A 21,938-nucleotide genomic window follows, 5' to 3' on the forward strand; every position below is an offset into this window, starting at 1 on the left:
ATCGAATCGCGGCGAGAAATGCAAAGGATAGTTTTTTTTCTTTCTTTCTTTCTTTTTGTGGCTGCTGCGTGAATCGTCCATCGGCTCGTTCCAATCCCCCTCTCGATCTCATTTTCCTCCACGGTTCCCACGGTTGATGTTCGATAGAAGGGTTCCTGTTCCTTCTTCCGAATAAAACGAGAAACGATTTTGACCCTTTTTCGTATAAATTTGTATACGGCCGCGAGATGGCTATTCTTCGTTATTATCCTCCCACTGCGTTGGCATTATATCCGTCGAGTTTCGTTCTTCCTTCCTTTCCTTTGAGGAAAAATTGAAACGGGAAAATTGTAAATCGTTACGCGGCAGACTTATGATTTTCAACCCGACAGTTTTCAAATATCTATATACGGATATACTCTTGCCGGTTTTACTCGAAAGTCGTATATATACAGGTTAGAAGCTGACTTCCCCCACTTCGTTCCTCGCATTATTTCTCCAAGGAAGCATTATTTATCAGGGATAACACGCGTATATATTATTCGAAAAATTTAAAATTCAATTCCGTAATTACATCTCTTCCAACCGAATCTACCGTCGATCGTCGTAAGAACCGCTCCCTCGAGCCACGCGTAAAGCGAAGTATTTTTCGAGCGAAAAATTCACAGCGAAAGTCGCACAAGATACGCAGTCATTAAGAGGGTTTATTCCCTTACCGTAAGGCGGTACGGTGGTGTAATTGACAAATGAATTAAAACGTCGAAAAGAAAATGCTTCTGGAAACATTCCAGAAAGAACCCTTGGATCTTTTCCAACCGCCACCGTGTACACGTACGAAAAACACGCTGTAAAACGACCGCCTCGTGTATTTATTCCCCCTATATTCCCTTGTATTCGAACTTGCAAAATAGGTGAGCTCACCCCTTCGTACTTCCACCTTCGTATTTCTTTTTATATCCTCGTCGTTATAAACCGTCGTGTCGTCTACACCCAATCTCCACCTCAGCCAATCGCTCGTGCAAACCTCCCTCCCCATCCGCATTAATTATTAATGTCACGCGGCCTCGACGATTCGAAACCTCGTCCGCGACGACGTTAAATCAAAAACGTGTATCCTGGGAAGGGAGGGAATAGAAGGGGCTTAGCGCAAGAATCGATGGGAATTCAAGCGAGGGAGGAATGTTAGGATGGAACGTTGGATTTTGTATTTAGAAGTCGCGATAGGTTAAAAATATAAAAATAAGGAGGGGGAGGAATTTCCTCCCCGCGGAACGAATTCGTGTAAACACGAATGCGTGATTGCTATACCTCTACCTCGCCGAGAAATAACGTGGCACGGTGTTATCGAGTCGCGTTCCTGCGGCGTTTCCTGTCGGAATTTCATTCCGTGGAACGAAGGGGCGGAAGGGTCAGTTTGTGATTAATCATAGGGGACGATTTATCACGCGGTGTGTTTGTTATTTTCTAATTCTTCCTTTCCGCGCGAACGACGTTGCACGCCACGGTTTCTTTTGCCGCGACTTTTCAAGAAGAGAAGAGAAATTCGTGAGCGCCCGTTTTTTCGATATGAAAATGCAAGAAAGAAGGAATCATCGTTCCGTCGTTTGTCACGAAGCGCGTTCATCAAAGAAATCCGGCGGATTCCATTTACATCCGAAGCAGCGGCACTCGCGAATCCATTAAGCCGCCACTTTATCCCCGGAAACCGTATCGCCACCTATTCCTCGAAACCGTAGTCGTCACTGTGGTCACGCGCGAATATGTGTGCGCGTAACTAGCAACGATATTTCATTGTGAAACCGAAGATCATTATTGGAATTCGACGACGAGTTCTCTGTCCGTTTCTCGTGTCGAGATTCCGCGATGTGGGTGGAAGGAGGGTGGAAGGAGAAACGGTTACTGGGTCGCTCGATCCATAATATTGATAATGGACAGAGACACGCGTTGGATTACACCGCGGTCACCGCTTTTTCAAAGTAGCGTTCGATAAATCGGGACGAATTTTTCTTTTTTCTTTTTTTTTCTTTTCTGTTTCGGGACGGGAAAGAGGTTTGCCCTGTAACGATCGTATGAATATGGAGAATCGCCATTTGCTTGGCGCAACGGCCAAGTGACGTTAAAAGGGGATACAAGCGGAATCTCGTTAACGTTCGACGCGATGTCAGAAAATATGAAACACACACAGAGGAAAAATAAAATCGATAGGGTGGCTCGAACGAATTTTCTCGTGTCGCGAGCATACACGTAGGGGATGATGGAGCCGGTAAAGCTCCGGCTCGCCGATAATGGAAGGTGGAGAAAGGAGGTATGTGGCGTGGAAGAGGAAATTTAAGAAATTGATTAAGACGGGATAGGGGTGATAAAAAGGGAAGGGTAATTTTTTTATGGTAAGGAAGGTTATGGAGAAATATCGATCAATAACGAATAGAGAAATTCGCGAGCTCTGAATGAGTTCTGAATCTCGAAATCAAAAATTTCAAGTTTTATCTTTTATCTTCTAAATGGAACAACTTTGTTAAATTTTGAATCTAATTTTACAAATTTAACTGTCGTTCACGCTGCTAAAAATATATGATGCCCGTTGGAATTTTATCGACAAATAATCGGACGATATATACTCGAAGTTTCTCGTAGACAATTTCATAACTGCATTTTATCGCACAGATGCTTTCCTCTCTATAAATATTCCATCAACGATATATTCGAGGGCTTTCCAGGCCGCGCTACTTACTTTCACAAATTTATTGCTAACAGCGCTTAATAAACTTCACGAGGTGCTAAAACTAAACTCATCGTATCACACTTCGTTACCTTAACCGCGTATCATGCGAAACGAGCTATAAATATCCATTAAAGATAATACTTTGCTACTATTTCTTACGTTTTATATATATATATATATATCCTAAAAAATCACTCTACTTTCAAACTCTCCTATAGACGCGATACAACACCTACTATAATTTACACTACGCAATAACGCGAATAATATTATTTAAAGTTTGAACAAGTTACGAGCAAGTGTCGATAGAAAAAATTATGAAAACGATAGAAGACATTTCGTCCAACTATTTGATCGTGGTCCAAGAAGGACGAATGGATTTCTCGTCAGTTGCAACGCGTTAATACGAACAAGCCCGTTTATTGGAATTTAACTCTCGAGTTCCGGGCGAAACGCCAAACGCGATTCGATCCATCGAGATTTCAATGGTAGAAAGACGATACAAGTGCGAAAGAGGATTGAGTTAACCAACCTGTATCGAAATACTCGAATAGTTTCTCTTATGACTGAAATCCATCATCCTAATTTCCTTCGATTCTTTCCACTTGATTTTGCAACGCTCGCAAAAGACGAAGTTGGCATTTACGAAGTAATTTTTGTAACAACGTTATAGAGAACTATTAATGAAACGTGTGTCTTCCTAATTTCGTTCGATTCTTTCCACTTGATTTTGCAACGCTCACAGAAGACGAAGTTGGCATTTACGAGGTAATTTTTATGAGAAAGGAGAGAATAATACACAGAAAAATTGGACGTTATAGAGAGCTGTTAATGATGGGAATCGAGCAAGTCGATTCCTTTAAATCTTATTATTTCGCGTCACGGCGGGAACGATCGTTGCGACGTGGCCGGTGTACAAAATCCGGGCCATTGAAACTCCCTTAAAACTCGAAACTACTTCCTTCCGCCAATCCTTGTCCGATCAGCTAACAGCGGAACTTTCGTTTGTTTCGAGGAAACTACTTATGATCGTGGTGCGTCTTCGAGATCTCTCTTTTCGTAATCTTTGTACCAAATTCATCCAAAAATTATCTTCGATAAAAGAGAAACACGTCTCGAGATTTCGAGATCGTTCTTCTCTTATGGGACGTTCATTGGTTAGTAGACGAGTAAAGAGGCCGTTTCTCGCGTTTTATAAGATTTATATAAGGTCTCCCCGCGGAGTACTTTGCATGGAGTACTCCATAAAAGGATTAGATGTCTACCCTTATGGTCCCGAGGGTGGTGGCTCGTCAGCGGGGATTCGGCGTAATTGATCTCCCCTGACAGCGCTACGAATTCCGACGACACTCGGCACCTATTTGAACAAATTCTACGTTTGGTGCGAGTGTGAATCACGAATAATTAGACGAGCGTTCACGAAAAGGATAAGAAAGGGATTGTACATAAGGTGAATGTACGAATCGAAGAAAATCCGATAATAAATATCTCGCATAATGAGAGATCGTTCTACATTTTCTCCTCGCCTTTGCACTCTGCCTTTGCCGATCAGTGTCGGTATCATCCTCGTGCGTTTACTTTACGGCCTTCTTTCCCAAACCTGCCTTTTCAAAGGACCGAATGGCATGGCGTGCATCCCGGCCAGAAGCGGATTTTCAAAAGAATTGGAGCAGCGAAAACTGGAAAGCGAGCTGGCGGACGCCTTTTTTTTACCAAGTTAACGAGATTCAAAGCTTCGGATGGTTCGTTGGTAACAACAGTTTCCAACGTTGTTTTTTCCAGGGGGGAAGAAGTTACCACGGTTTCGGTTACCCTGCTAATTTTAATAAACGTCTTCGAACGTCTTAACGAGACGCGTTATCTTCCTCGATTATTATTGCATCTCCGTTTCTTCTTCTCGAAAACGAATCGGACCCATTGGATGGAGGAAAGAAAGGAAGGAAGAAAGAGAGAAGAAAATAAGGGGATGGAAAAAGTCGCTCGTTTCTCACGAGGAAGAAAATAGTATCGGCATCCACGAGACTGGAATAACGAAATCGGGAAGATATAGATGGATCTGATCCTGGGAAGAGAGGATCCTGGAAATCGAAATGTTTTTACCGTTCTGGCCATTCATTAAACAGGATTACTTTGTACCTGCGTATCGAAGTCGACCCCTGTCTCCCTATATATAATTTATCTCCCTCAAATTGCCGTATCCCCTGGATCATTTTCCTCGCTTTCTCTCGTTCGCAAATTTCCCAAAAATGCCTCGAGGATGAAAAGAATCGTAATTATCGACACGTATTTTTTTCTCGTGTCTCTTGAAATAAGGTGAGGAAATGGAAATTTGCAGGTGATAGAAAATCGTAGCAGGTTAATCGCGATTTTCGGTGCATTAACTCCTTGGTGGGAACAGATTAAGCGCATCAAACCGGCCGATTGAGCATACTGGTTGTATGCGTATCGTGCCACGGATTTAATATCCCTCTTCACGGTTCAATGTGCTTTTTAATCGTCGATTAATTAGATACCTTTAAGCGTGAAATCATGCAGCCTCGTCGATGCACTCTTCACCAATTCTTTCTTTCTTAGCTTGCTTATTCTTTTTCCTCAATCTCTCCGACGATAAAATTTGAAGCTAGATTCTCCTTCCAGCCGTTTAACTCGAATTAAAAATAATTAAGCACCGAGAAAAAGCGCTGGTGCTAAAAGAAAAAAAAAACGGTTAATTGTTTTTCCCGTCCGTCTAAATAGTCTAAATGAGCCAACAATGAATTTACGGCTGGTTTATACAGTCTTCTTAATCCTAATTCGAGACTAAGCTCGCCATGGTCGAGGAACTATCGGATTAAGGTTAAGCCTTCGGTTGTTACCCAAGTCAAAATCCTCGGTCAACTATTCCTTGTTTTTATGGAAAAGGAATTTAATAATAATTTTCTCCAACTTTTGAGAAGAATTAATTCAAAAAAAAAAAAAAAAAAAAAAACGTATCAATACACTCAAAATTTAAAATTAAGAATAATAAATATTATCTTTTACTTGTTCGCAAGATTTATTGGCAAATTGTATATAAAAATCGCGAAATATTTATGGCATCCGTCGCTCATTGATTTCTCTGAATCTGTCCTCCATCTCCCTTATCCCTGATTTCATCTCCCGATTCGACGTAACGATCGAAACGAACGATAACCGGATGCGAAATGATCCGTGGAATACGATCGGATTAAACTTTCCTTAAACCAATTTAAGATTTTCTTCTTTTCGAGTCGAAGAGAGAGGGGGCCGCCCCTCCATCTGGTTGATATCGTTTCTTCCTCTTAACTACAACTTTCCGCACAGCCCCCTCCTCATTGTCTCCGCGAAACAATACGGCGATTGTCAATTCGAGTTGTTTCTTCGGTAACACGGCCGAATATATATATCTTCCATCCACGCCTCGAGCGTAAAGGTTGTGCTTATTGTTCCGCCGCTCGAGGAAACAATTGAAATGAACAATTTTACCGGGGATTCATCAAACGCAGCCGTGAAACTTTCCTCCGTGAAACGTTTCGAAACGCGTACCGTGCTTCCTCGCCTTAAAAGTAACAGCTTTCCAAGTACCAGCTTTTGAATTTAATAATGGAAAAGTGTCGTTCGTAGATAGATTTGCTTTCGGTTGAGAGAATCGATGCCGCGTTGAATCGAAATTTTTCTCGATTTTCGTTGTAATTGTTCGGTCTCGAAAATTCAGAGTGATTGATGGAGAAACGAATAATACTGGAGGCGAGTATTAACGAAAAAGTGGTGGAAAGTGGGTGGCGTGGTCGAGGTAGTCTCTCAATCCGGTTCATCAAGTTTATTTATGTGAGAACTTTATCCGAAAATTCTTAATAGTTTATCAAACCCCTTTTCGAAAGAAAATCGCGGGAGCTTAATTGAATCGCAGGAGGTGAAATCGAGATCCGATTTCTTACTCCCTTTCCAGCATGATCTAGCCAGGAAAACTTTGAAACAAAATCAAAAGAAAGCTGGTTAATTTCCACTTCGAAGATTATGGGATTCCTCTCCATAAGCAATATTCGTTCATAAATCCATCTGTTAAAACCCTCCGTTTGACTCGAGGCAAAAATTCTATCGCTCTTACGAAAATCCGCGACAAAGAAAAAAAAAAAAAAAAGATTGTACAAACCTGTAAGAGCATTCGTGTATTGAAAATCTCGGTTCCGATCTAGCAATCCGTCGGATAAATACTGCAGCTGAAAAAAAGAGACTCGAATCGAATCGATTTTTCGTGTGTTTTTTCAAAGTGGCCGCAACTTTTCAACGAAACCAGCCTTCTCCTCCTCCTCCTCCACGCGTATCCTCTGGATCCTCGTTGATCCGATTCTCTACACACACACACACACACACATCTGATTCGTCCCAATGCCACCGCAATTTCTTCTCGAATCGAATTATTCGGCGTGTGACGGGACCAATGGGTCGGTTTAATCCGACGGAGGAGAGAGAAGAATGCTCTTCTTTACATCCCAACTAGCCACCCGTAGATGAAATCGTGGAATGCGTGCCGGATCAGAAATGAAATGTGGCCGTGCGATTCGAATCTCTGCTTCCGTTTACATCGGCTCGGAACCGTTCTATTACCTGTCGAGCTCGAATTACCAACGGACCACGCATTCGTTCCGTGAACGATTCGTAAAATAGATTCGGCCGATAGTTGCCTCGACATTTCCCAACCGTTGCACCGTGCCAATATTTCGCCGAAAGTTTGCGCGTTATTGGAAATAGTTGGGAATATAATGGTTGATATTGCATCGACGAGTAATAATATCGCAGCAACCGTTGTTCTTGCGTATATATACCTATGTTTAACTAATCGAATTTGTAGAACGCGAATAACATCGGCAATGCAACGACGGGATGAAGAATGTTGTTTCTCAAAGCGTGATAAACCCGTAATTGTTTATTGCGTTCGCTACCGTATTTCTCGCGTCCGATCGATAAGCGTGGAATTTATTTCGGAAAAAAATCAGTAGATAAATCTGTCAAAAGAAAGATGGAGTATTTCTCCGACAAAAAAAAAATATATATATATATATATATGTACACAACGAATCCTTTCTCGGTAACGAATGAACCGAGAATCTCGGCGGTGTTCGACGTTATTTACCGTGACACAATTCTATACGTTATCTTATGGCTGACTGGATTTATTTTCGGCAAAGGTATCGAGAGCACGATCTCTCCGAAAATTTTGAAATTTTCACAATTTCCAGGATTTCCTCGAAAATGTAAATGGTAAATAAATTTATCTCTCCCCTTTTTTCTTTTTTTTTTTTAATATATATATATATCGTGAAATTTCGCACGATCGATTTTATGTATATACCCTCCGGTTGATTATAGAATCGGGAATACATTTCAATTTGGTGCGCGTGACACTTTAATTACGCGATTTCTGAAATCCCAAGACACCGGAAGATCCGACAATCTAGGCTGTTCGTGACCCTAGATTCGATCCGAATCTCATCATCCTAAAGAGAATCCCCGACTTGAATTAATGTACGCGAGCCACGATTAACGTCAACGAGACTCTGGTTCCGATGTGTGTGCGCGTTTGAAAATCTCGAGGAATAATAATATTTTTTCATCAAATGTTTTATCAAAGAAATGCAAAAGTTGATACGATTGAATAATTGAATAAAGAGAACGCGGTCGAGTTTTCTTCTTTTTTTTTTGTTTTTTTTTGTGCAAAAACTTGGATCGCAAAAAAGATCCTTACGATTCACAAAGGAGAAGAAGTATCGAGAGGGAAGAGTAAGGGAAAAATAAGAAGCCGGGGAATAACTTTGACGGTGTAAGGAGCTTAAACTCCATCAAATATTATAAGAATACAGGCTATAGTTGCTGTGGGAGTAATAAGCGGACACGCTTTTTTTTCTTTTTTTTTAAATTAAATTATAAGCTCGGATCTTAAAATTTTTATTTTACGTTCGTCCATGTTTGAAGATTGGACGTAAAAAAAAAAAAAAGATTGCAAATAACATTATAATAAACTACATCGCGATTTTTTCTTATATATTCGTAAACATCGCAACGATGAATAAAATTTTAAGTTACGATTTTTCGCGTTAAAGTATATATATATATATCGATCGGATTATGGAATTTGCATAGTGATGGAAAGTTGAATTCTCGTAAAAGTTAAGGAACGTATAACGTATAATATTACACGAGAATTTAAATTAAGAATTATATAAAAAAGTAAATAAAGCCACGTTTTTCTTATACGATTTAATCAAGGATAGAAATCTTTTTTAAGATTCGTTATATTTGGACAATGAGCTTTCAGCAATCGAGAAGAAATTTTGGAGGCTCGAGATATCTGTGCGGAATATATATTTGATGAAACTTCCGTTGAAACAGAAGATCATTCCCAAAGAGTGTGAATAATTGATGGAATTTTATTCCCACAGAACATTCCAAGAGTGACGTACGTTTCGAAGAAAAATCTATAAAAATTCATAAATCTTCGATCACTTTGATCCCTTAGAAAAGTCTCGAAAGAGCTGTTGAAAAATCGAAAGAATCCGAGAAAATTTTAGTCTCATCTAAGATCTTTGAAAAATTTTGATAAGAATCGAAGAATTAATTCAGGATCAAGGAACCTATGAGAGCTGTAAAGTGCTTGAGTGAGGAATTTGGAAAATTAATTCGGGATAAAGAAGAAAAGATATTTTGAAAATTCACACAACTTCGATAACGTTGAGATTTTTAAAGTTACAAAGTTTGAAGTAGAATCGATTTATCTTGGCGAACTAAAGTAATTTAAAATTTATGCTTTCCCATGCTTTTCGCTGCTTTTACAAAATACGCGGTTCGATCGTTGTATATCTTCGAAATTGAAATATATATAGAGCCTAATGTTTCCACGGTTATCTGTAATTTGAACGATATTGGAATTGTCAGAATTATATTCTACAGCAATACGCTTGTCGGTTACAAATTACCGTAAGAATTTACGGAACAAATGGGGGGGTCGTTGATTTCGCATCTCGTGAATTCAGGAGGAGGATTGTAAATTTATGATTTGCAATAATTTTAAAATATTAGTATTTAATTACTTACGATTTATTATTGTTATATTCAACTGCTATCGATTCCCTCGACACGAGAGATATTCGACGTAAGAATATTTTGCCGGAGGCAACACCAAAATTTAATTATGTTACCAACATGTCAAGAGGGATGGTGCTATTGACATGCTTTACGTAAAATTCGAGTTGCATATTCAGAGTTCGTAAGATACTCTTAACAACTCGCGAAGTGGTTTGAAACATACGCCTAATAAACATTCTCGATCAAAGTATTGATCCAAATTAATATAAAAATCCGACTCTTGACTCTTTAAACGAATATCCTCTTGAAAAAAAAAAAAAAAAAAGAAAAATAGATTTAAATATTTTCGATGAAAATTTCCTCCTATCAATTTTCATCGAGCCTCCGCTACTTTTTTTTTCTTTTTTTTTTTTTTTTTCATTAAAACCTTTGATGTTTTTTTGACCATCGCCGAATAATTTCCCGTTTATTTTTGTCGCGTTAATTGAACGATGAAAATTCGCTCGATATCGAAAGGCGAGGAAAATGGGGCGCGATCGCCATTTATTAACGGAATATTTTAACAGATTTGAGGAAAGGGAAGTTTGGCCCGTTACAATGGAGTTACGAGTCGAGCCGTCAACTTATAAATCAGCGGTTTCGCGCACGCTGCGTGGCCGTGTAATTCGATTACTCCATTTAACGCAAAACTCTATTACAACGAACGTATTATCTCGATTAACCGCGCGCTCATTATTCCACCGTTTGATTATTGAAACGTGGCGTCGTTCGAACACCCTATCTATATCCATACGTGGATAATCCACGTTGATCGGACGATAATTAATCGAAATATCTCGCTCGATAAGTAACCGGTGAATGCGCGTAACACGACACGTGACTGAGAATCGTAGGTCGCGTGGCGACCTACATATATATATATATAAACGCAAACGTCTTTATCGACGTTTCTCGCGTCGTTCGCTCGAGTTCGACAATTCGACGCTCGATCCCAGGATACGTGGAAAGGAAAAAACATTCGCGTCCCGTAAACCGTTCGAGGAGGTCGTGAACGACGAGTCGCAGTTTCGAAACGCGGGCACACATTACGGAAATGCGGAAAGTTGGGAACGCGATTCGAGCAAGGAAATAAACGGGAGTTGGTTCGAACACGGACGACTACGTATGGAAGGCGATTATAAACTTGGACTGGAAGCGAAACAACCGAAACGTGTCCATTCTACTCGCCAAGGTATACATACATATACATATATATATATATACTCGCCGATGCTCGCCACTTATTGGCCAAACATCCGTCATTCGTTTCGCGTTCTAAAAGTCCCCGTCGCGACACGGTTTTCACGTGTACGTACGTGTTGGAAATGACTCGCAATCGCCATTTACGCGATCCACCGTAAAGTTTGCCAATATTTTCAAAATGGTGGCGGGAATATCTAGGTCGTTGGCGATATAGCCGGCCACGAATGGATTGTAAACAATTGTGACCGATAACCGGGGAAAGGAATTTAACGCTGGCACGGTAAATGGAAATGGGTAACCAATAATTGGAGAGAAAGCGACGAAAAAAGGTCCCTTGGTATTATTTTATCTTTCGTCCAATCTCACTTCGCCCGGTAAATATTGATTTAATCGCGTAATTGCGTATATTTCCTTTCGATTTCCAGACTCTTGCTCTTCCTTCCCAAATTTATCTATTTTAAACTCTCTCTCTCTCTCTCTCTCTCTCTCTTTCCGCTTGTTTCCTCTTCCAGAAGGAAGCCAGCCGTCGAGACGAAAGGAAAAACGAGCGTTGGGATTCGGGGATCCTTAGAAAGGATCTGATCTCGTAAAGGTAATGACCAATACTCCTCGTCCCCAGACGGACGACACGTTTCACCGTTTCGAAAGCGGCCGTCGTGGTGATAAACATTGGCTGGGTTGGCGAGGTTTACGGGATGGGAAACGCTTTGTGCGTCAGGCGACAATATCGGACGATGGCGACGATTAAACTTTGATTCTCGTCTACGGTTTCGCGATCCGTCTCACGGGAACGAAATACGGTCGAATGTTCGGCTGTTTGACAATCGATGATGGCCGCGTTTGAGCCGCATTTCCATTCGAATCGAATCGAATCGTGGACAAGTTGGCTTCCACGACCGACCTTTGATTCCCGCCGAAATCGAAACGAGTGTCGTCTCTCGTTCACGCACCCGCGTTTCCAAAAGGGATTCCATCCCGTCCCATTGCGTTTGCTGTAGGAAATTGATTCCTTCCTCCTCGCGTAAACGCGACGAATTTATACCTGAATTTATCCCCGGACGAGCGACAGTTTCCGAGAGTTCGATCAAGTTTTTTTTAACCCTTTCGCTCCTACGATCGACTATAATCGCTCTGCATAAGATGCTACTCAGATACTACGGTCAATTTTCTTTTTTCAATAAACACTGTCAATAAACAACTCGAAACGATCTTTCTCGAGCACCGTGCACATTTTTGGCGGAGAAGTGGCCCGTAGCGAAAGGGTTAATTAGATACACGCGTGTCACGAGAGAGAGAGAGAGAGAGAGCGAGGGGACGATTCGATTACATCGAAGTTGTACTTAAAAGTTGGTTAAACCGGGGCCGGAAATAATAACAGGGATGAAAAGTGGGCCACGGCGGATGATATGGAGGAAATCCGTGTCCCGGCATAAAAAACAGCGACCCTTTCCTCGTTCAACCTCGTTCTCTAATTTAACTTGTAAGAAAGGCGGCGAAAGGGGTGGCCAGGCGCAGATATCCATCCACTTTCGTGAGCCGCTGCCATCGCATAACTTTCGTGATGCGCTTTCGTGATCTCACGGATAATGGGGCCAGGGAGTCGGACGGGCGAGACCAAGCCAAGAAGGGAGAATACGTCGTGTTCGAACGACGTATCCGGCCAACGACTGATTTATATCGATCTAAGAGCGAGCCACCCAGCCTCGGTTAGTTGGTCGCTGGAATTCGGCGAACTTCTGCCGCGGATCAACTCGCCGCGAGAGGGTTATTGCCGTTTCGAGTGACGATAACGATCGCAAGATTTACGCTCTCGTGGAACGCCCTCGTTACTTAAATCGGCCAACATTGTTCCGAACGATCGGCTCAACGTCAAGCGAGCTCGAGTGGACGCGCGTGTCGAGAGGAGGAAATTTATTATTCGTTGTTATTCTCGAAATTTCGGGAACACGGAGGGGATGAAAATCGTTCGTTTGCAAGGTTTGAATGGAAACGAGTGGCGAGGGCTTAGATTGGAGCACGAAGGTGGTATGCCATGGTATGGTATTGGGATAAGGAGCCACCGCTTTGATGTTTAACTTGGAAACACCGCAACCACGAGTATTATTATCCAAGTATTGTTGCTCGGTCGATAGACCGCGACATCTAAAATTATGGAATCGTTTGACCAATATATAGGCTCATCTTTGCGACGTTTCACTTTGTAATCCACGAATATCGAATTCGTGGGTTATTAGCGCAACACTGTGAATTTACGAGAAACGTCGAATCGAGTGTGATTCAGTTTCTCTGTAAATTTTGATCAAAACTCGTCTAGGAGTAATTTCAAACTAGTAGGTTAATGAAATCGATGTTCTTTCTCCTTATCGTAATATAATTGATTCTTCGTTCTTACCAAACTTTGGCAGACCCCGTGTTTCCGTGTATCGCGTTCTCGACTCCTCGAAAAGGAATCTTTAAACAGCGTAATTTATTCGAGGGTATCGTTCGTGGACGAAAAGTCGTAAAATTGTATATTTCTCGGTACTTCGAAGTGAAAGCCACTTTATGGCTCTTTGTTTTTCCCTTCCCTTCGACGTGCTTTCATACGTATCCCTCTAAATTCACGGTCTATCGATTCGTACGTACGCCTTCCATTCGTTTTCATCATTCGTGAAATCCTTCCAATCCCGATGAAACTTTATCCCCTTTAAAGGATACACGATGGAATTAAAACCGTTCCATTGATTTTTCGCTATAATTATAAGATATTCACGCTCTGTAAATAATTACGGAGGGAAACAATAATCTGATTCTCGATTCTTTTGCGGATGTGGAATTCTAGACGTGGAAGCTCCTTTGTCGAGCTATAACAGCTGCGCTATTATCGTCTTGCGTATTCCGCTTCACTCTTGCTCCGTGTCTTTATATACACAGTGCAAACATGGCACGCTGGCTTCTCGAATCACTTCCCCATTCTCTCTTGCTGCGAAATGATTTCAAGCTTGGTAATTAATATTTAACGACGAGATAGCATCGCGGGCCGATTTTATCGCGTTACGGCGATAAAAATGCGTGCAACGCTTTGACGCAAGGATATCGAAACTTCTCTTCTCGGATATTATTAATTCACAAGGAAGAGACGAATAAGAAATTCTCCTTTCTGAAAGAAGAAAAATGAAATCAAACGTCAGAGCTTTGACTTAGGAATCGCCATCGAGCGCGATTACGAGTTTAAAAATTAATTTTCCCGAACGACGCGTTCAAGTATGTTAAAACTTGGAAGGTTTAACTTTGGCCTTTGTTAAACTTTTGTCCAACGTTAATGGACGATCGAAATCGAGGCACGAACCTGTTCAAACTCTCTCTCTCTCTCTCTCTCTTTCTCTCTCACGCAATTTTCATTTACCTTGTTGTCATTAGCCAACGAAATTTCTAATTATCCTCGAAGAAACTCGAGTAATTTAAAACAGGTGAAGAGCTTGAGAAAATCGATCTAATTAATTACCACGCAAGAGGAATCGAAACTCTCGAGAGTGATTCGCGAGGAAATACTATTTTCATTCATAGAAGAATGTCTGACTCATCCAGTTCTTTAATTTACAAAACGACATCGAGAATGAGTCTCTTCAAAACTCTCTGAACACGATTCCACCGTTTAATTTGCCTTTCTGGCAGGCGCATCTTCTCTTCCCTTCCATCATTCTCGAAGTGGTACAACAAATTCTCGAAACTTACTAGATCTATCCTCGTTAAAAAGAACCTTGCTCCGCCAATTTATCATGGTTTCCATTAACTGATAAAGTTTTAACGAAACATCGATTCAAAGTATAATCGAGTTTGAATATTTAAACAACTTTAATGGACGTTTACTTTTCACGACGCGCCTCGAAATAATCCATAATAAAGGATATAATTTCCCCATCAAATTTAATGCGTACGATTGATATTCCATTATTATAAAACGCGTCTTTGTTCATCGCAACGCTGTTCGAAAGTGCAATCTTCCTCTTTTAACTACCTCTCCCCCCCCTCCCCCTCGTCTCTCGTTTTATCGCGACATGGGATGCATCGTATCTATCCGACGAAGGAAAATATAGCGACACGTCAAACCCTTTTTATACAACGGATTTGCAACGCGTGGGAGTATTCACCGAACGAGCCATTACACGGTAAAGCGAAAGAAGGATCGAGGTTCAAAGGGAAACACCTCGAGCGTTTCAAACTCGATTTTATTTCGACTGAATGGGGCGTCTATACCGAGGCGCGGGTAAACGGACTAATTGCGTATAATTAAATAACGACCGGTTGAAACTAACCACGGACCATTTAGCCCGGGAGTGGTGGTGGGGATGGAAAGAAGAAATTCATTCGAACAAACCAAGAGCGCAACCGTGCTCCATCCGTCCGTGGCTGAATTTCTTTCGAACAATCGATCCTGTTGTTCGAAGGAACGATTAATAAAGAACGCGAACGGAATAAAAATCACCCTTTTTCAATCAACCCTCCTTCCCCCCTCCCTCTCTGTCCAACGAGAGAAAGAAACACCTTTTGAATGGAAACAGCGCTATTTCTAGGGATTGAAAAATTTCACCAACGCTGCAAATTATTATTGGCGTGTTAACAGTTGTAGGGAGAAAGGAAATTGTCGAGAAACTCCCTATTCGGTGAAAGCACGCTTCAACTTTAACCGAGATCTTTAACTTTGATCCATGTTTTTTAACGATCGTTACAACCCCAACGTCGTGTTCAAACTCGAGAACAATTTCGGTCCGGCATTGTGGGCACGAAATTCTATAAAGTAAGCGCACGATCAAACATCCGGAACATTTCCCAGTCGCAGTTTCACAAAGCAAGATTCTGCGAATACTTGGAGGCAGGCAGGCCGGCCTGCCGGCTGCCCCGCTTCTCTCGGGCCACCGGAGGATATATACTTTTGGATTGAATCGCAATTTCAAGCGAATGCCTATTAAAAATATCGTCAAAGTAATTATTTGGCGAGCGTTGGAAATGTAGGAAGAAAAAAGGGGAAGCGAATCGATGAAAAAAATATATATATATACACAACGAAGCGGCGAACAAAGGGTTGGAGTGGAAAGGAAGGGTGAAGAGAAGCGAAGAACGCCGACAGCGGAACAACGCTTCATGGCGCTTAGCTTGAAAGCGGATGTTAAAACATTCCGAACGTTCCCGGCGTCGAATCCTCTTAAACACGATCCCGGCATCAAACGCTTTAATTATTGGACGACGGAAACCGCGACCAACGATGAAAAGAATTCCATCGCGAATTCCGCGGGCGCGATCAAGCGGTGAATTAAGGGGGCCAAACTTACCCACTGTGAAACATTAATTGTTGGAATGAACCGAGGCACTCGTTTCATGAATAAGTGGTTGTCTAACTGCGGACAAAGGAGGGAAGAGAGAGAGAGAGAGAGAGAGAAGGAGGGAATCGGGAGAGAAAAAGATGCCGAGTGCGGAAGATCTGGAAGAATAGGCTCCAGGACATAGCCGGTGGTGAATATGTTTTATTCAAAAGCGTTCTTCCTCATCCTCTTTCTGCTACTCTGCGCAAGAATTTAAGGAAGGGAAAAAAAAAAAAAGAAAAAGGAAAGAAAAAGGAAAAGGGAAATACGAAGATCGTGCCATTTCACGCTACCTGTCGTTTAAACACCGTTTAACAATGTATAATTCGATCGTTTATTTACCGTGGAAATGTAGTACGCGTACGTTCGTATTAAATACCATTGCTGTTTCCCTTTTAGAGCATCCTCTGAGTAAGCTTGCAAGCTCGGTTGTATGCATACAAGGCGTGCATACCGGAATTATAAACGCCGAGTTTAGCCGAGGGTAATGCTACTCGGCGAGATGGCGAGAACAAATTGCCAGTGTATTTATACAAATTTTATCACCTGCGCATCCTCGAATTCGTTTGTTACTCGTTCATGTTGCACCATTCCGATCTATCCGCGATCTCCCTCGCGAAAATTGGCCCCGGTTTCGAGAGATTTTTTCGAGATTTTTCAATCTTTCAAATTCGACAACTTTTATAAACGCGATGAAATTAATTTGATGAAATTATCAAGGATTATTCCCGATTAAACACACGCCGAACCAACGCGCGATTCAACTATTACGAGTTTCCTCGATCCCACGCTCGTGAAACTGAAAATTTATCCATCACTCGAGTAAACAAGATCGTTATAAATGAGATCACGACCTCTTTTCCCCCTTGCCCGGGAATAAAAACTCGGGATATCTCATTGTTCTCGGCCCACCCTTAGCCACGATAATTCCCATTTTCCAGAAAAATAACGATCATCCCTAACGATGAACCCAGAATTCCCTTTTCAAATCGTACGTTGCACACAACGTGCACAATCGTAATACACTTGTGATTGATGAGCCGATCGCGTGCCCCCCCCCCTTTTTTTTTTTGCTTCAGGTTCCGACAGCAAGATGTCCGATGTTGATGGACAACCGTATACAACGTTATTGTACAGCAACGGCCCCGGATACACGCAGCCAAGGAATATTTTACGAGAGGCTGGCAAGGATTCCATTCAGGTAAAGGAAAAAAAAAAAAAAAAAAAAAGAAAAAGAAAAAGAAAAAAAAGCGAGACAAGCCTCATATTCTCGCGTATAGCAAGATATACGCGGCCGTGTTTATTGGATCGGAAAATGATCGGGGTGAAATATCGGGGGCACGTTTAAAAATCCATCACGCTTTGTGGAGGGGTTCATTCGCGAAATATTCGATGGAACTCTTTCCAACTTCATATATTCCATCCTCGAACCTCCTCCATCCGCCCTCTCCTTCACACCCCCTTCCTCCCTCTTCGTTTCCGAGATTCAACGCTCGCCGATGATCGCTCGCTCTTCCGACCTGATAACTTTTAATCCGACCGCGAGTCACTGATCTTTTTCTGATTCAAATACGCTTGAAATATAGTCGGCAGAAGAGGGATATACGCCTATCGTATTCGTATCTTTTCCAATTTCGGAATTTCGCGATTTCCAGCGTGGAGGAAACGTGGAGAATTTTAGAAATTTCGAAAGAGACGACAAGGAAGATCGTGTCGAAAGCAATATCGTTTTTATTTACCACGAAACACAGTTCGTTGAAATAGAATCTCGTAATCGATATTTATATGATACAACGAGCGAGATAAAGTAGAACTTTTTTTAAGAATGTTCTTGCTGTTGGTGAAATCGATTAAACGAGTTCCATTTTATAAAAAACTTACATTGCAACGTATTTGCAACGATATTAAACGCGTATCCTCCCCGATAAGCAGATCGGTGATTGGTTCAACTTTTTTTCAAACGCGTTACAAGTTCAACGACACAAAGAGACTGGAAATATTAAAAATCGCGCAAATAGACCCATTCTTTCTCCGTGTTCGCTCGATCAATGGAATTTTTCTTCTATCGTAATATTAGTAATCGTGCTCGAAAGGGTCGATTGATCGAGCGTGGAAGGAAATTTCGCCCGGTTGTGTGTTAATTAATGTGGAAGCCGTTCTCCCGCAATGGAATTCTCTGTGTTTCTCTTTCCCTGTTTCTGGCAAAAAAAAAGAGAGAGAGAAACGCGATTCACTTCTGATAAAATAAATGGTAACCTAGTTTCGCAAAAATAAAGCGCGTTTTCATAAGACTTATGCAAAAGAGGAGGAAGAAAAATTGGAACAAGTGGGTTAGGGGAAAAACGAATGAAACAATAAGAGTTTCACGTTCATTAAAGTGACCGTTCTCTTTGCGATACGGTCGTAAATGCGATTCTTCGTCATTTTTCACGTTGCATCCTCGAAAATTTTCCCCATCGGGGGAAGAGCAGCTTTGTTTTTTTTTTTTTCAGGAGGATCGAGAGATGATCGCGAATGAACGAGATAAGCAATAATCGTTGACACCACGTTTCGAAATTTGTAACACGTGCTTGAGAACGAACTTTCTTCCCTTGCCTCGGGATAGAAAATCGATATTTACGAGTCCTGGTTCTTCTGAGACTTCCTATGTATGCGCATGTACATTGTATAAAATGGTTGGAAAATTGTTTGATCGAATAACTTTCCCCCTCAATTGCCACGATATCTTTGAAACACGCGTAACAACGTTTGTACAAGTTTTTTTTTTTTTGATTTAATAAAAATATCCTTTACATTATATTATTTTTAATAATTCAAGAGCGGCGTTCTACATTTTATTTAAAGTTTGAAAATATTTTATCAATGTTCCAATTCGGTGGTGAATTAAATTTCGCTTGTTTTACAACGATTTTATCGATGCAACGATTATTTCATGCAAATCGGGATGGTTATCAAAGTAAACTTATTCAAATGACTATTTTAAACAAATTTTTTTATTCAAATCACCCTTCTTTCTTTACTTTCGTGTTATATTTCATTCTCGAGAAAAATAAATGTAGTATCTCTTAATTCTGTGATCACATTTCTCGTACTTTCGCTCTCCTCGCATCTGTCCAAAAAAGAATTCGACCAAAAATCACACGAATTTCTCTCGAATTCTCCACAACAAAGAATCGTTTCGAGTAAAATCTTTGACTCGTCTTGAATGATAACGTTTGATCCATCAGATTATATTCAATCGTGCGTTGTTTATCCAGCGCTGGACATGATTCCTGTTCATCGTCGAGGACACGTCGCCTCGAGAATGGCTGGAGTCGAATGGGTCTATGATGATGAATGACTATTGCACTGCTCCGCGATATTTAAGCTTCCCTCCCTGGTGGATAATAATTCGAGCAGATATCGTAACAGGGTAGATTTCGGTCACAATCGTGGAAGGGATCGTAAGAGAAGTACTTCTCCCCTTGGGATTGCCACGACGGCTTTTTAACCTTTTCCACTGTGCACTTGTAACTGGCTCGTTTGTATAATTTATCGAAGAAAAATTCTTTTTTCTTCTTCTTTTCTTAGTTCGTATTAGGAAACTGAAGCGTTCATTTATTATTCATTTCACCGTTACTGGAAGAAGAGTTTTAGTTGGTTTTCTCGACGAGGGATGATTTTTAATACAGACTTGTTAGACTTGTTAGTAATTTTGTTGATTCGCGAAAGAAGAAATTGTGAGAAATTTGATATTTTTTTCTTTCTTTCTTTTTTTTTTTTTTTACTACATTTTTTTGCGTGTGTCTACATTTCGTTCATTTAATTACACGAATAATTCGTTGCCTTCAAATTGGAGGCGGAATAAGCCGAAATGGGATGAAGCCGCATAAAAATGGAGAGAGACATTTTTCGTGCGCACCTTTATTTCGAGATAAATCGATGTTGGAAATTCGTCGAGTATATTCGTGGTAACGCGTGATCCGTGATGCTCGCTTCCTGTGTTCGAAATTATTACATTCGTTGGGGAAAGGTGAATGCCAAAATTTTTCTTGCTTAAATAATTGATAAAGCTATTTCGATACTTTTATTAATAATATCATACGTGTAACGTACTTCCATCTACTTTTTGATTCACGCTTTTTTTTCTCTTATACCTTCGAAAAGAATGTTAATTTAATTTTTATCATTTTCTTTCAATAATAGAGATACGTGTGTAATAATTTGAACATGGTGGCGTATTAGATTATAAAAAAAAAAAGAAAAAGAAAGACACTCCATTTTAAAAGTACAAAAAAATTTTTTGGGCTTTTCCGTAAAATAAAATGGCCACAGATTCCAATGAACGCAGCTAAGCCACAGTAATGGAATTTTTTACAACATATATATGTGTGCGTAGTTATAGATGAGAGAAATGGATTTTATTTTTTTCGTATCTTCGAAATCAAAATAAAGGATAATGTTTCATAATCGATCGAAATAATAAATTTCAACGAGTACAATTATGAAAAATTTAATGTCGTAAGATGATACAATATTTGTCGATTGGTAAAAATAGTAAATAACGATATCATAATGATTCCATAAAATTTTCACAAGACTTTATTCTATATTTTATAGGTGTAGATAATCCCAGCGAAGCGTACGTTTAATTAAATGCTCGTATTTGATTAGTGCGTGTACTTATTGGTAAATTCGGTTCACGAAGCGCTAAACGCTTTGGATTTACCTGTTTGCACGGTTGTTCGTTACACATAATTGATTCCCCGATAAATAACCTAACCAATTAGGTAATGCTAATTTCTAATTCATCCCGAAATCGATCCGAACTTTCAAAGCGAATAAAAGAAACTTTTTATCATCGTTCATTATTTTTGGATTAAAATCGAGTAACAGGATTTCACATCTGAAAATTCGATCCAAAAGGATTTAATTGAACCGATAAAATAAACGATATTCTACTATCTATTATACGATACTTTAATATTAATACATAAGTTTGCGTATTTCATCGTTGCCAAATTCACAGTTCTTATTTTGCAATTCTTGGCTGATCGGTTGGCGACTCGAGCCAATGACACGGATAATAAAGCAAAGCTGTTGCACGGAAAATTCTGTGAGTTACGGGGGCGAAAATAGGTCGTCGGAATTCGAGTTCCTTCAAGATTCGATTCCTCTCTCCAACGAGACGTTTTGGGAAAGTTTTTACTATTGAATAACGAGAGAATGTCGTCAAATCTAAAATAGCTCTATCAGTGTCTCGCCATATTTCTAACAAGCGATCCCTCGCAACGCAGAGGGTAACACCAATAAAACCGTACAAATATGCCGAGTATCGCACGAATATCACGCACGACCACTCCAAATCCTGGATATCGTTCGAGAAACGCGTAAAATAAACCAACGTTCCAACGACGTTTCGATCCCCGAAGACAAAGGTCCAGCATCGTATCATCTTTACGATCGCCCGACACGTCTCCCTCTCCACGATTCTTCGAAGCTCAGAACAGAGAGAAAGAACACGGAACATTAATTCGATCCACGCGTTCCCCCGCGGTCAAATTGCCCCTCCCTCGTGTACATCCGTCGGAGAGGAA

At 40.6% G+C, this 21,938-nt stretch overlaps 1 protein-coding gene across 2 annotated transcripts in view; it reads left to right on the forward strand.

Annotated features, from left to right (window-relative positions):
• The window catches only part of LOC100870080 (alkaline phosphatase), a 186,861-nt gene that overhangs the window by 144,740 nt on the left and 20,183 nt on the right, over positions 1 to 21,938 (forward strand). The window contains exon 8 of one of the 2 annotated variants that reach the window (XM_031918988.2): positions 17,442 to 17,563. The exons of the other annotated variant lie outside the window; for it this stretch is intronic. Coding sequence (XP_031774848.1) covers positions 17,442 to 17,563 — 122 coding nt within the window. The remainder of the gene's footprint in view (positions 1 to 17,441; positions 17,564 to 21,938) is intronic. 2 annotated transcript variants of the gene reach the window in all.

The sequence above is a fragment of the Apis florea genome, unplaced genomic scaffold, assembly GCF_048593485.1.
Source record: "Apis florea isolate Af1SG1 unplaced genomic scaffold, ASM4859348v1 contig_2897_pilon, whole genome shotgun sequence".
In the NCBI taxonomy this organism is placed as follows: Eukaryota; Metazoa; Arthropoda; class Insecta; order Hymenoptera; family Apidae; genus Apis; species Apis florea.